This window comes from Chrysemys picta, chromosome 3 (genome assembly GCF_011386835.1).
Source record: "Chrysemys picta bellii isolate R12L10 chromosome 3, ASM1138683v2, whole genome shotgun sequence".
In the NCBI taxonomy this organism is placed as follows: Eukaryota; Metazoa; Chordata; order Testudines; family Emydidae; genus Chrysemys; species Chrysemys picta.
This window is the reverse complement of record NC_088793.1, coordinates 117,191,608-117,207,490: the sequence shown is the minus strand read 5'-3', so window position 1 is coordinate 117,207,490 and position 15,883 is coordinate 117,191,608. Positions and strand designations below refer to the sequence as shown.

Here is a 15,883-nt window from a genome sequence, read left to right as displayed (position 1 = left end):
AGATACCACCAACCATCCCCCCGACATAGAAAAGAAATCCCCCCTCCCAAGGAGAAATCTCTATTCCAGTCTCCCCATCCCACCTGCACACAGACCCTCCCCGTCCATCTCCCCAGCCCCGTTGGCAAGGACGGGATTTCCGCGCTGCGCCCTCTCCCTGGCAGTGGCACGCCCCGTGCCGTCAGACACGGGAAGATGCCCCGTCCTTCCTCCCCCAAGGCAGAGAGATCCCCCCAGCCGCCGAGGGGGAGCCCTCGGCCCACCCGAAGCCGGGGAGGGACGATTCCTCCCCGCGCTGCCCCAGGCCCAGCCCCACGGGGGTGGCGGCCGGGCGAGTCGCGCACGCAGCGATGGGGACCAGGCCCAGAGGTGCCTCTCGCTCCTTCTCCCTCTGCCGCCGCGCCCAGCCCCGGCAGCGGCTACTGACCTCGCTGTTAAAGGCTTTCACGGCCTCCATGTTGAGGCAGAGGCGGGGACCGGGCGGCTCGTCTCCGCTGATGGCGGCTGGGCTGGGCCGGGGAGGGGGCTGGTCTCTCTCAGGGTCCGCCGGGCCTCCTCGCCATGGCGGGTGGCGCAGGGGGCGCGGGACCCGTGGCCCGCTCGTTTCCGTCTCCTCCCTGCTCCGCTCGGCCACCTCGCCCCGCTTCCCGCCCTGCAGCGCCGGCTTCGCGGGCTCGGCCTGGCTGGGACGAGATGGAGGGACACGGCGCAGCAGCTGCACAGGCAGGCAGCGCGGACACCAATATGGCGGACACACGGGCTCCAGGCAGCGCAGCTCGGGGGAGCCGAGAGCAGCGGAGGCGGCGGCCAGAGCGGCCCCTGGCGGTCGCGCGCGCACCAGCCAGGCCCTCGCAGAGCAGGGACCATAGAGACGGCGTCCAGAACGTCGCTCTGGGTCGGCTCTGGCAAGAGCGCCGGCTCTCTTGGGGGCCTGCGCCTCCTGCAGGGGGAGGCTGAGTACTGCAGGCAGCGGGTAGAAAGAAGAGGGTCCGTCATCTCATGTTGCTGCCCAGGCAGCTCGCTGTGTAGCCCCGCGGGTGTGATGGGAAAGCGGGGGGACTGGGGCTAAAGGAAAGGAGACAGAGACCAGATTATTTTGTGTGAGGAGAAGCTTAATTTCTGCTCTGCCCCCTTAACATTTCTTATGGCAGGCTCACTATCCCTCGGTTGCATTCCCCGCACCACGCCCCTACACACTCCTCCGGGGGGGGGGGGGGGGATACAGACAAACTAACTAACCCCGAGAGAAGGGGGAATTTTGACCAAGAACAACAGAGCAAGAACTGCCTCCTGGCGCCTGCCCTGGGATTGTAGATGGCTGCACCAGGCACACTGTGCTTTCCTTCTAGAAATAAGGATGAATCACACGCACCAGTTGCCGAGAGTGAGCAGAAAAAGTCCAGTGCCCTTCCCCAATGTTTTCACCACCACCATGTTTTGGCTTTCGCGATTAGAGGCTAATGCTATTCATTTAGAGCCTCTGTTATACCACATCAAATTAGATGTATGTGCATTAGTGATTGATGCAACAGGGCATTTCGTTCTGTACTTAAGGAGGGCTGAAATTAGTAGGGAAGGAGGGAGAAAAATGTTTTAAAAAACCGCAAAGGAGAATTGTTAAAGAAAATCAAGATGAACTTTGAGGCAGAAGCTGAGCTAAAATGATTATAAAGTGAAATTGAGTTTCTAGTGCAGCAATGATGTTGTCATGAATGCATTTAAAAAGAGATGTGTCCTTTTCAGACAGCCCTTCCTTGAAACAATGGTAGTGGTAGCTAAAAAGAACATGAAAAGAAGGAAGAACAAAGTTGCAATCTAGATTGTCTGTGTTTGTACAGCATTTTAGTAGAACAGAACCCTTTTCCAATATGAAATAATAAAGTAAACCTTTAAAAAAAAAAAGCCCTAGCTAGATCTGAGTTTTGTTGTTTAAGAAAGTTCTTCATATCCTTCCATGTGTAGAAATGCCCCACTTTGTATGTGACTCTGTCATTGGGTAACAGTGAAACTGACTATACACAGAGACCCTGACCCTACAAACTTGAATCTATACACATGCCTAAAGCCCCTGAAGTCAATGGGACTATCTACATGAGTAAAGATAAGCTGGTACATAAGTGTTGGCAAGATCAGGCCTAAAGTGATGTCAAATGGTTAAAGCAGCATTTTCTCTTTAGTTTTTCAGTTATAGCAAGAGCTAGGATTACAGTTAACAGTTGGAAATTGTTCAGGTTTTTAAATTTGTGCTCCTTGAAAGCAGTTTCTGTTACAAGTCCTTTAAGCATGTATGCTGGAGGATAAAAATTAGGGTTATAATTATAACCGTAAAAGTTTTATACTGTTAAAATGAATTATATTAAAATGTCATGTTTTTATTTAATATACAACATGGTAACTAAGGAGGCTGAGGTCACTTGTAGGTCTTATTGAGCTGATTTTTAAACTGATTAGTATTTTAATTTGAGGTCAGCTTCTTGAGTAGAAAGCTAGCTGCAAAAAGAAGATGACTAATCCTAGTACTTTAACTTCAAGTTTCTTCCTTGCATCAAGTAGATAAAGCTTTGCACATGTGAAAGGACTGCAGAAGAAGAATGACTAGAATTCTAGTCAATTTCCTCTCCCTTCCTTCCATGTATAAAGCACTATTACTTGATAACCCTACAGAAACCTATTATAGTGAGTGTTGCCCTCTTTAAGGCAAAACAAAAAGAAAAGAAAAGAGAACAGAGAAAATATTTAGCACTTACCAATAGATATCACTTTTTCTGTTCAAAATACTCTAAAAGCTACATTAAAATATAAAAAGGAGACCATGTGCATGAAAGTGCAGAGAAGGCAGGCAGTGAGCATGCAGAGAGATGGGGGTGGGGTGAATAGACTCCCAAAGGGTATTAGGGAATGAATAGTTTGTGTAGGGTTAACAGAGAAGATGGAAGGAGACAGGCAGCTAAAAAAAAAAAAAAGTTAAGAGTCAAAGTGGAGATACTTTACAAACATTATAAAATTATAAGTAATCTGACATTAAGTAAAATACCTACAGTATCAAGTTTTATATATATAAAAAAGTCATGTTTTCAAATGTCGAATAAACAATAAGTTATGAAACTTTGGATGTCGTTTGTTTTTAAATACATACACAAGATTGATAACATACTACATTTACAATAATTCTCACACTGACATTATTCCCTGCACTCACATTACTACACAATACTAACACTTCCTGTACCCAAAAGAGTCCAGTTGATACTAGCTTAGTCATACCAGTTAACTCCAGCTTCACAAAATACAATACCTCTTTCTGATTCTGCTTTTGCTAGCCAAAGCATAACTCAAGAAATTTTCATGACCGCTTAAAATAAGCATGCCAAGCCCAGGGGTTTCTACTTTACCATACAGGAGCCCCAGCTTCAGTATCCACTGAAGCCCAGAGGCTTATTCCCTGAACCACATGGGGTAAGATGGGGCCTATTTCTGAGAGATCAACACCATTAAGGAAAAAATCCTTAGATTCGTCAATTGCTGTAATTCAGAGTGCCATTGTACTCCAGAAAAGTGACTGCAAAAATGGAAGCCCTTTCCACAACATATTTGCTTCCAGATTCATAGCTGACAACTCAGAAGTTTTTACTAGGGAGTGAGCTAGATTCTGTTATAAACTGTGCAGTATTAGAATTTTTCAGTAAGATTTAACTGCATGTCCGGACCATGGGCAACAGGTGAACACCCCCCCCTTTGGGGAGGCTAGCCCTCCAGTCCCACCTGTTCCACCTTATGCCCTACCCTCTGTGACCAGAGGAGCCCCGAGACCTCCTGCCTCGCAACTGGAGGAGCTCTGGCCTGCTAGCCCCAGCCATGCTGGCTGGCCCTCCCACCAGTGCTGGGCCAGGCCACTGGCCCAACCCTCACCCTGGCAGGCCTCAGCACCACTGTTGGCTGCCAACGGGCCTGAGATCCAGGCTGCCATCTGAAGCTGAGCCCCCATCGGTTTCTGGGTAAAGGGGGAGGGAGGGCATGGCTCCCGGGGGAACATGGGTGGGCCATGGCCTAGGTCAGGGGAGGCTTAGCTTGCTCTGGCCTTTAATACCTGCTGCCCAAGGTCCAGATTTTGTTCTCGGGTACACCCACTTCAACTTTGCTAGCATCCATGGATTGCCCTCAGACTGTGCAACAGTTCAGCATAGAGAATCTTTATTACTGATGATACGAGCCAGACGGAACTCTGTTTGACTTTCATATTCCATTTTGAGGCTGCAGGGCTGACAGAAAAAAAAAGTGATTTTAATTGTAAACCAAGTAAGTGTTAGATAAAACTATTAGCTTCTAAAACAGGGCTGGGTGTGGCATCTGGGACAAGTAATCCACCATCTGTGCAATCTCCCTGATACAACCATGAAATTGTTGTATGCAAATTAGCTGTTGAGTAAGATGGTGATTGATTGACTTACCTGTGATACCACAATGGTCTAGGACTCTTGGCATGGCATAAATAGACTAAACATGCTTTACTATAGCTGTACCCTTCACAGTTGTAATTTGTAAAATAGCTGACAAATTAAAATTTGGACAGTATCAAACCACAAATCCAAGTGATGATTAAATCTGGTGATATTCTGAACAGAAAGAAACCTCAACCATGCTTGTAGCAGTTTCCATCACTTCATACTGAGTCAGACATTTTAGGCTTCAGCGTGACAATCGTAGAATATTATTATATACACCTCTACCCAGATATAATGCGACCCAATATAACACAAATTCGGATATAACGAGGTAAAGCAGTGCTCCGGGGGGGAGGCTGTGCACTCTGGTGGATCAAAGCAAGTTTGATATAACACGGTTTCACTTATAACGCGGTAAGATTTTTTGGCTCCCGAGGACAGCGTTGTATCGAGGTAGAAGTGTACCTTCTTAAGACAAACATGAAATCTTACCATGCCAGATCCAGACTGAAACCACACCTCTCAGAGCCTCATTATAGAAGCATTTCTAAAGGCAGGTTCACTTAAGATAAAATATATATAAGGATTTTCTATAGTATCCAACAGTTGACTAAGTGCCAATTCTTCTCTTATGGTCATGTGCTGGTATCCAATGACAGAATTTGATCTCTTCTCCAAACATAGTTCTCACATGTGAAGGCAACTTACTATGCTGTTCAGGACAGGACCATTGCTTCTGTTTTGTTCTCTCTTTTCCTATGAAAATCTGATAGTTTTAACAAGAGATCAATTTGAATTGCTGTAGAGACTTTACATTGGATTAGTTATATCACAGTCATAGCTAGTAAAATTATTAGCTTATTTCATTAATAAGTATACCAATTTGGAAAACATTCTAAAATTAATATTGAAGTAATTGTAAATATATTACTCTTATAGGATATTAGTTTGTTTTTTAAACGAAGATAGGCTGGACTTCTGAGATTTTGCCCACAAAATTGGTGGAGTACCACACTACAAAAGCAGCATAGTTTTGCAATTGCATTGAATCTGGTCTTGAAGTAACCACAAAACTCCCACAAAGCTGCCTTTGCAGAATCCTTATAAGCAGTTCCAGCACAGGCGAGTGCACATTGGATAAAGGGGGAACAGAGGAACAGGCAAAAACCCACTTCAAGACACATGGACCATGCCCCCAACCCTACTGGATGATGTTCTCTCTCTCCAATACATTTAGACAGACAATTTTAATTTGGGATCTACAAAGATACTTAGGTGCCTAAAGAACAGACTTAGGCACCTAATTCTAAGGTTTAGGCACCTAAGTCCCAGTTTTGGCTCCACTGGAATCCACAAAACTGCAGCCAAACCCTGTAGGTGCCTAAACTCACGCAGCACCTAATTTCACAGTAAAAGTTCCCTTGGTGTCTAAGTTTCTACCTCTGAGTATATGCTCTGCTGCCTCTCTCTCCCCCCTCCCCGAGCGAATCACGAATGGGGCAAAGATAGGCATTTGACCACCTATCTCACATGCAGGGGCCAATCCAATAGGCGGCCTCTAAGCATGCCTAACAGATCAGGTCCTATTCAAAATCTGGCCACCAGAGATGGAGATGTTGGTGATGCTAACTTATAACTTTTAGCCCAGTGATTAGAGTACTTGCCTGGCATATAGAGACACACACACCCCTCCCGCCGCCCATCTCTGCCAGAGGGGAAGAAAGGATTCAATCAGAGATGTCCCATCTCTTAGGAGAGTTTTCTAACCACTGGGCTATGGGATATTCTGATGTGGGGGCTCTCTCAGTCTCTCTCCTGTTGAAGCTGTTCTACTGTGGATAAAGAGTGCTTGGAGCAAAGGGACTGGATCCAGGATCTGCCAGGTGGGTGCCTTGACCACTGGGCTACAGACTCATTCCCACTCTCTCTCTAGCCTAATGACTATTTAATGATTTATCCACATTGGAACACTCATCGGGCAAGAGAGAGGGAAAGAAATAGGACTGTAATCCAGTGGTTAAGGCAACTTTTTCTTGGCTTTTTGCAGACATACCCAATTTCCTCCAGAGAAGAATTGGGAATATTTATATATGCCTTTCCGTAAGAAAGCTTCCCTTAACATACCAGGAGGCACAGAAATGTGGTGTTTGCCCTTCTAGGGAGGGAATGGATAAATAAGACTATCTTTCTTTTGTACTTGTGACCACACTCATCCATGCTAATCTAGCTGGCATTAGTATTTTGAGAGCTCCTAGCAAAGTTAGTCTTCAGGTCCCACCCTCTCAAACCTCATCCAATCTTAACATCTTGATGTTGCAGTAATGTGTGATGCTGTCATCCCACAGGCTTCCTGTCATGACATTGCTGAAATCACATTGTGATGACTTTGATCCCCCAAAAATACATTCAAAACTTGAAACATCCTCAACTTAGAGACCAAATTCTGCCCTCAGATGCATACACATGGGATTCCCATTGAATTCAAAGGAAATTGCATGTTCATATCACAGGGAATTAGAAAGTGTTTTCAGCACCATGTCATTTCAACTTGCTCCCAGAAGGTTTAGAAAACATGATGCTGGCAACTGTTCTGGAAGTCTAACCATCCCCACACTAAAGTCCCCAATGTTGTTACCATTAGTTCAGTATTTCTAAAACTGTCTTAGTTTAGACAGAGCCCCAGTCTCAAAGTTTAACTGCGCTGCTGCATCCCAGATTTTAAGCTTTAGTAGCCAGGTAAGTAAACACTGTTTATTACTGTTTCATATGCCACATTTGCTTCTACTCTTCTCTAACAAGAAAGCTATCTAAACTGCAAGTCAGACGGCAGGTTTGCTATAGCAATCATCTGTTTAGTAGCAACAAGATCTAAGCATTATGAAAGCTGTAACTGAGAGTACCCTCATGATCTCAGCATGCAGATAAAATAAGGTTGGGAGAACCTGCATCCAGACAGATTCTAAGTAATTCTAGACATATTTGTCAATATTCATAGGATTCTGGGTGGTAGTGTGTGGAAACATTGTTTCTGTAGAAGTGCTCAAACTGCAATAAGAACTAAATGTAACTTTATTAATATATGTATAGTGAAGAAACACTTATGAAAGTAAAACCATTTCAGTTAGAGGGGACTTTTATGGAGAATTCAGTGATACTTTCTGCTATAACTCCCACATTTTAAAGAAACACCTATTCAAGACTGTGTTGGTTTTAAAGCAGCAGGCAAACAAACAGTAGTAAAGCCTTGAATAAGAATGCTGGAGATACCTTGGATTGAAAATGCAGCTTATTACTTTGGGTTTGGGTTTCTTTTAACAGACTGGTTGGCAGCCAGGCATGCCAGTTCTTTACAATTAATAATTTGGCTCTCCTGGTCTTCGGCTTACCTCCACCTCTTCTCTCTTGCCTGTCAGGACAAAGTATATGCTCAAACTCTCTTGTATATCTCAGACATTTATCATGGAATAACAAACTTGATATTGGAGGCTGCAAAAACAGGAGTCCATTTGCCAATCCCTTAGGACAAACAGATATGACACTACTGACCTCAGCAAAGTCATTCAAGCCTCAAATGGTGAACGGAAAAGATGAAAGTCTCATTTGATCCATTGTTCTCTTCATTGTCTCAGATAATTAAGAAGGGTAGTAGATGAAATCCTTTCCCATTGTTTTATTCAAGTATTTTTGATTCCTTTAAAGTTAACAAATGAGCCCTAGGAGAACATACATCCATTGTAGGTTTTTTAAACAAATATACAATGATGAAATCAGAATGTCAGATGCGGCTCTAGATAACCTTTTGTATCAAAGCTCAGAGCACAACATCCCACACTAAACTGAATAAAACGAATTAAGTGTATATATATATATCCCGTGGATTAGTCTTACCTCAGGTGTATATGAAAATGAACAAAATCTCTTGCAGTGTCATTGGTCCAGAACCATGTTTAATATATCTCCACCATGAGAGCTATCTTTACAAAAGCGCAGAAGACAAAAAATAAGGGAATGGCTGAGGTTTGTTTCATTCAGCAAATTCAGTTTAAAACTCACCTGTCACAGTTGGCATGATACAAAAGTCAGAGTGCTCATTAACTGCAGAACATTCCCTTCACAATGTTTGTATTTACAAATTAACTGTTGATGTATTTTGGTAAATGCAAACAGAACACACCTGTTGCACCTGCCATCCACTTTATTTTGATAGAATATATGGTGCACACCAGTTGCTGCCAATAGCTAAATCTAACCACTCCAGGATTTTGCCAGCCCCCAAGCCAATTCTAGCTACGCCAGGGTTCTGTCCACATTTCATTAGAACTAGCCAGGCAGCTTTCCCCATTTCCTATCTCCCAAAAGTCATCTGGTTACCCTAGTCTTGCCCCTTGCTGACCTCAGGTCCACATGCAATGCAATATGATGCCTTCCTACCATTCACTTCCTCAATGAACTGGGTCATGTCCCACACTAGATTACAAGGTATGGTGGGGGTGCCCCATTATACACTTTATGGTGGAGAGATACATTCTCTGAAATAACAGGGGGTGGGTGGAATGAACATTTGCACAGGCATGCTCAGCATAGCAACTGGGAGCAGACAGAAGGGCCTAGTGGCAGCAGTACTTGATAAAGCTACAACACCAGGGCTCAGAGACAGCTGGACATCAGGGCATTTAAGATAAGGACAGAGAGAAGGTACAATATATAAGAAAGATCAGATGTTGCTAGTTAAGACTTTTATGACTTTGTTACTATAGAAAATGTTAAGAAGTGACTCTGTTACTGTGTAACATTCAGCAGTTAGATATAAACCCCAAACCATAAGTACAGAAACTTGATCCACTTAATTCTATGGAAAACACAATATATAATTTCTGTGCATCATAATTGATAACTTTTGAACATTGCATCTAATCAATTCCAAAATTTCAGGTAACATTCTAGGCATCAAAAGGTGGAACCCTTTTGGATTTTGGTGAATGTCAGAAAACCAGAAGGGGGAAATGGGGAACACAGAGCCCCTGGGATCTGGTCAGCAGCTCATCAGCTTCAACTAGGTTGGTAGTTATCTATAGATCAAAGAATCTATTGATGACAGCCATTAACATCTTCATGCGTAACAATATCCCCTCAGCTTTACCCATCATCCCAATTGAGTTTAAAATGTTTTGACAATCTGAATGACTTCTCTCTGACAGGACAAAATAATAATAATGGTGGGAAGTAAGGCACAGGGAGCCACTGGCATTGGGGGGGCAGGGGAGGGGTAGAAGGGATAGGAAGGGGGCAGGGCTTTCAAGAAGTCCCTGAAATTGAAGTGATTGAAGGGTGGCACATATTCAGCTTCTGTGGGTGTGGGTTGGGGGGGGGGGGTAAGAAATGGAGGATTGCAAGGAGTCCCAGTACATGCAAGGAGCTCAGCCTGCAGAAGTAACTAACACCTCTACACTTCAAGCTAGAGGTGTAAATTCAAGCTTGAGGAGACGTACCTGCGCTAGCTCTGATTGAGCTACTGTGCTAAAAAGAAATAGAGTGCAGTGGAGGCAGTGCAAATGGTAGGAGGGGCTAGCCACCCCAAGTACATACCCGTCCAAGATGCTCGGTACCTACTTGGGGGTGGTTAGCCCCTCCCATTGCTCACACAGCCATGGCTACCCTCTATTTTTAACATGCTAACTTGATCAGTGCTAACGCGGGTACATCTCCTGAAGCTGGAATTTACACCTCCATCTCATAGTATAAACATACCCAGAGTGTGTGGACCTCTAATAATGGCTAGAAACACCCTTTAAGCCTTTAGCTATCCAAAAGATTGCAGTTGTGAAGCTCACCCCACTCCTACATGTCTTCGTTACCCCCAGACCAACAATGAATGAAACACAATAGAAAAGCCACTTGGAGGCTTCATCTAACATAGGAATCGGCTGCTCATCTTCTGAAAATAATTACATTTATGCACCCTACTTTGCAGTAGATGACATTTTACTTCCATGTATTTAAAAATATCTGTAATATCACTTTACAAAGAAAATCAGTAGCATTATCCCTCTTCTGTAGATGAGGAACTAAGGCACAGAGAGGTGAAGTGCGTTTTCCAAGGTCAGCCAGTGGCAGCGCTGGAAATAGACCAGAATCTACCAAACTATAGAGCCCTAAACAGCCCTATGGCATAGCTAACTCAAATACTTCAAGTCTCTGACCCATATCACATTAGCTGCCCTTATTTGCAAGGCTTAAGCCAACCTATCTCCATGACTAGGCACAAAGGAATTAAGAGCAGGATCCTCACCAGAAAATTTCTGAGCCTCAGCCTGGTTACTTTCAGAAAACATTCCATGATGCAAATTGTTTGTCCAAATGGCTTTCAAATTAAAATAGGAAGTAAGGGAGCTTCTCTTTAGTAGTAAATTGTCATTATTCTTATATGAGGGGCTCCTCATGGAACACCAAATTGACTAATGAGAGCAGAGGGGTAAGGCACTTACTGAAAGTCAATGACCATAAAAATCTTACACGGTATTTTTATTTGTAGACTATAGTAGATACTTGATAAAATGAATGAGATCTGTTTTTGAAAAAGAATAGTAGCATCTTCCTGCAGCTTTAACTTTGTTTGCTAGTGATACCTCAAATTTATTTAAAAAAAAAAAAAGGAATACTAGAATAAGGAACAGTCTACCATAGCTGGGGTTGTTTCAGAGTACTAAGAACACTTCTTTTAAGATCTGTAACCAAATAAAAAAAATTACGGAGTGTGACATTTTGAAACATGCACTGTCCATTGAGTTCCTGGTCAATTTTCCCTAGTTTACAACCCAAGTACTCAAGTCACAGTCATGGATAGTAGCAAGTAGTCTCGCCTGCACTAATGTCACTTTATCAAAAAGTTCTCCCCTGCCTCTCAGCCTAATAACAGCTTCCTAGGTTACAAAAGGTCTGGCAGGTGGCAAGCATGGAGAACCAAACACAAAGAGCCTGGTTTCCATTTACTGAGTGATTCTGTGAATAGCACTACTCAGTCACAATAGAAAAGTTAGTTTAGCTCCGGCCTGGTCCTCCCAGCACACAGTTTTTGTACCAATTTAACTTTCAGTTAGGGGTTTGTTTGTTTTTAAACCCAAAGTAGAGAGCCTCTCATACTGTTGGCATAGATAGCTTATTCCTCTACATTTTGGGGAATAAACTATGTCAATATAAGGAGCTTTATACCAATGTAACTGCAGGCACATTATGGGGTTGTACCCCTTTGACCACACTAATTTTAAACTGATATAATTAAAATGGTATAAGAGCAGTGTTTGGACAAGCTCCTTGGATTGCACACAGAGTGTAAATCTGGGCAGAACTGGCCCCTATGCTCCTTTGAGTTTTAATCCAGACTATGTTAGAGAATAGTTGCAATAACATATTGGCTGCCTATAGAGGAAATAGTAATAACTAAATATATTGCTTGGAATAAAACAACATAAGTGGTCTGTCTCTATTAAATGCTGGCATCCACTTTATTGCATAATCCTAAACCCTCTATTTGTTTATCTCTGAAATAGGAACTTATGATATACCTAACCCTGCTAAGTAAATAGATTCTGCTAATGAAGTATGCCTGCCTATGTTTGCTGTACCATTATGTACAGCACCTCCATTTCCAAAATGCTGTTGAGCCCCTTAAATGTAAGTTTCATTTTGTTAAATGTGAAAAGGTTTTTACAAGCCAGAAACAGTTTTACATTCACTGAAGACTTCTTTTTGGAAACCAGACATTGCAGCTTTATACTAGTGCATGAAAATAAATTGGCAAGAAATGAGCCTATTTTTATTAACCAAACAATGTTCATTGGTCCTGTATGTATTGTCAATCCAATACATATATTTGCTTTGTAAGGCACTCAGGTACTATGTTGAGATTATAGAAGCTAAATGAAGGGCAAAAAGTAAACATATAATATAAATGGTAAACAAGCAAACTAGATTGATACAAATTTTCCAGCTAAAACAATCCAAGTTACTCCTAAAACACAAGTTATTTATTTTAACCTGGGTTTGTTCTTTACACATTTTATAATGTTATACAAAAGATTAAATGCAAGAGCTGAGAACTTTATCACCACTGTTTCCCTGAGTAGTATTAAGAGATACTGAGGTACAGTTATCTATTATTTAAGTTTTCCTGAGCGACTCTTTTATTAACACCTTAATTTCTTCTCACCCACATGAGAAACTGAAGTTGATAAATAAGTTTGAGTTTCTACATATTTAAAATAACTTTAGTAGTACATGCTACAGGTCAGGGGGTCCTTTCAGCAAATGCAAGGCTTCCTTTTTGGCTAAAATGACTCCCATTCCATCCTCCTCCTCTATACAGAAATGTGGATTAGTGCATTGCTCCCAAAGCACTGTATCATCCCACAAATATGCACAATATCATGTACTAGCAGAAATAGACTACAAAACCCTAGGCAACATAATGTGCACCTATACCACTAAGAAACAGAAACATCTCTTACCCACAAATCCACAGTCAGAACTGCTCTAAGTAGTCTTGGGAACTCCAGGTAAACGTGCTAGCCTGAGTGGTTAGTCAATATTCATGGCTTGCAGGTTGTTTCTGTTTGAAGGAGAGATTGATCATGGAGTCAAACAGATAATCCTGTTGTCTTTGAGGCAATCGTGTTTATTGACAAAGAATGTACTAAGTCCTGTTTCCCTGAACACAGCAGGAATCAAACAGGAAACAATTTTTTTCCTCACAGTTCCAAGCCTCTTTCCAGACTGTATTCTTCCCAAGAAGCTCTTGGCTTTCTCAGGGACACCTTACCAGTGATTCCCTTGCAGTGTCCTTGGTATTCCTGCTGCCTTCTCTGGCTCACAGATCCACAGCTTCACCTAATAATACCCAGCTCCTGAGTTTGCATACATTCCCCAGGGAAAATACCATGATTCAGCTCCTACGCCAGCATTGCATACTGGTCTGTGATTTGAGTAATGGCTTCTGTTGTTTCAGCTAATACTAAACAAAGGGATATTTAACTGTTCCCTCGTTTAGTCTGAAGGAAAGGTGGTTATCATGCCCACAAGCGTCAATGAGGTTTGACTAGCCACCCAACCTCCAGAATAATACAGGAGGAACAAGTAGAGGGACACAGCAATGGCTCCTGTGGCACAGATATAAAATGCTACAGAGATCAGTATCTTGAAGGAATTATTCTAAGGAATACAGTCCTGACAATCACTGGAATGGTTAAAAGCAACAGAGGGTCCTGTGGCACCTTTAAGACTAACAGAAGTATTGGGAGCATAAGCTTTCGTGGGTAAGAACCTCACTTCTTGCATCTGAAGAAGTGAGGTTCTTACCCACGAAAGCTTATGTTCCCAATACTTCTGTTAGTCTTAAAGGTGCCACAGGACCCTCTGTTGCTTTTTACAGATTCAGACTAACACGGCTACCCCTCTGATACTGGAATGGTTGAGTCCTAGGGTCTTCCCTCCTATGATTATTCATGCCTCCATCAACACAATGATGGATTTAGAGCAGCCTATGAGTAAACAATGAAGTTACCATCTTCTCCCTCCCCCCCAAATAATGTATAACTTTTATTGAACCAACTTCTGTTGGTGAGAGAGCAAGCTTTTGAGCTTACACAGGGCTGAAGAAGACCTCTCTCACCAACCTCTCTCTCTGGTCCAATAAAGATATTACCTCACCCACCTTGTCTTGCTAATATCCTGGGACCAACACAGCTACAACAAGACTGCATATAATAAGAAAAACAGCTGCTAAGGATATATAGGGGAAGGACTGTTTATCATGGGAAGGACAACAGTGACATCTAGTGAATAATTCTATACTGAACAGAAGAGAGTTGTGTCGTTTGAATTTATAAAACCTTTGAATACCACTTATGTCAGTTTACTGAGTAGGACAGAACAGAAGGAAAGGCTGTTTAGATGTCACCAGATTTTAGGTCCTGAGAGACAGAACCCAGTAATGATAGAATTCAAGATTCTAACCCCCAACTTACAATTAGCTATGTACTGATGTAGACTGTAGACATATTGCAGACCAAATGTTGCCTTCTGGTAGCTGCATGAGACTCTCACTTATTTTATTGGGAGTTGCACATGCATAGACAGAATTTCATCATAAGCCTACTAGTGTTTCAATTATGGAAATTTTCTTTATACAAAACATGAAAATAGAGAAGTAATGTAAGCTTAATTTCTCCTTTTACTTTCATTTAAATTGCAGACATTGTTAACATCAGAAATATGTAATGTTTAATGACAGTACATGGGCAAGCCACATGATCCACAAGAAAAATAATGGATATTCTTAGACAGTATTGAAACAGTATTCACGTAAAATGGACACATGGGGTCAGATCTTGTTCCTATGCAGAGGCAGCCACAAAGGGGCCATGGAAATTCTATGTAGGTCCCCTCCTGGAGGTTCTTCAGATTTTTTCCACTGGAGGGGAGGGTTGCACCACTATCTTCATACACAAGGAAAACCAGAGATGCAGCCTACAGACCCTGTGCGCTCCAGACACATCTCAGGAGCTGCGGAGATCTGCCAGGGCCACCTGCATAAAGGTGCTGTGCCTCTACATGGGCTTTGGGCCTTCCCACAGCTCTTCCCCCCAGCGCCCTCCCCGGCAGCGGGGCAGGGAGTGGGACGAAGCTGTTTCTGCCTGAGAGAGCCTGGCTGGGAAGCAGCGATGGCCTACTCTGTGCTGGGTAGGGTTACCATATTTTGAGTGTCCAAAAAGAGGACACTCCACGGGCCCCTGGCCCCGCCCCCAGCCCCGCCCACGCCCACCTCCACCCCTTCCCCAAAGTCCCCGCCCCAACTCCGCCCCCTCCCCTGCTTCCCGCGAACATTTGATTCGCGGGAAGCCTGAAGCAGGAAGCAGGCAAGCTGGGGGGGTAGGGCGAGGAGGCGCAGCCCAGTCTGGCCCCCTCCGGCGGCCGGCCCCAGCGTCTCCAGCCTGGCTCGGCTCGGGCCCTGGGGTGCCGGCCCCGGGCCAGCACCGCCCGCCCCGGCCCCAGCCCCCGGCCCAGCGCACCCCCGGCCGCCCAGCACCGCCGGCCCCGGGCGGCCTGGCGCCCCCCCCGGCGGCCCGGCGGCCCACCCCGGCCGCCCAGCACCGCCGGCCCGGCGCACCCCCCGGCCGTCCAACACCGCCGGTCCCTAGTGGCCCCCGGCGGCCCGGCGCACCCCCCGGCCGCCCAACACCGCCGGCCCCCGGCGGCCCGGCGCACCCCCCGGCTGCCCAACACTGGCGGCCCGGCGCGCCCCCGGCCGCCCAGCACCGCCGGTCCCCGGCCCCGGGCCAGCCCCCGGCCCAGCGGCGCCGGATTTTCCCGGACATGTTCGGCTTTTTGGGATTTCCCCCCGGACGGGGATTTGAGTCCCAAAAAGCCGGACATGTCTGGGAAAATCC

The 15,883-nt window shown here is 44.4% G+C and overlaps 1 protein-coding gene and 1 long non-coding RNA gene across 22 annotated transcripts in view; both read right to left on the bottom strand.

Moving 5' to 3' along the window:
• The window catches only part of SCAF8 (SR-related CTD associated factor 8), a 142,535-nt gene extending 138,428 nt beyond the window's left edge, over positions 1-4,107 (bottom strand). For 18 of the 21 annotated variants that reach the window (XM_042848264.2, XM_065588850.1, XM_065588857.1 and 15 more), the window contains exon 1: positions 428-787. In XM_042848264.2, coding sequence (XP_042704198.2) covers positions 428-457 — 30 coding nt within the window. In that variant the 5' untranslated portion in view covers positions 458-787. Of the gene's footprint in view, positions 1-427; positions 818-4,087 lie in introns of those variants that run through there. The other 3 variants (XM_065588859.1, XM_042848263.2, XM_065588853.1) reach the window with 3 other exon arrangements.
• Positions 4,108-4,120: 13 nt separating this feature from the next.
• LOC135982387 (uncharacterized) lies at positions 4,121-13,380 on the bottom strand. Its single transcript, XR_010599731.1, has 3 exons — positions 13,258-13,380; positions 12,947-13,047; positions 4,121-4,259 (listed from the first exon to the last, which is right to left on the bottom strand). It is a non-coding gene; the product is annotated as an uncharacterized LOC135982387 (long non-coding RNA).
• Positions 13,381-15,883: the final 2,503 nt, after the last annotated feature.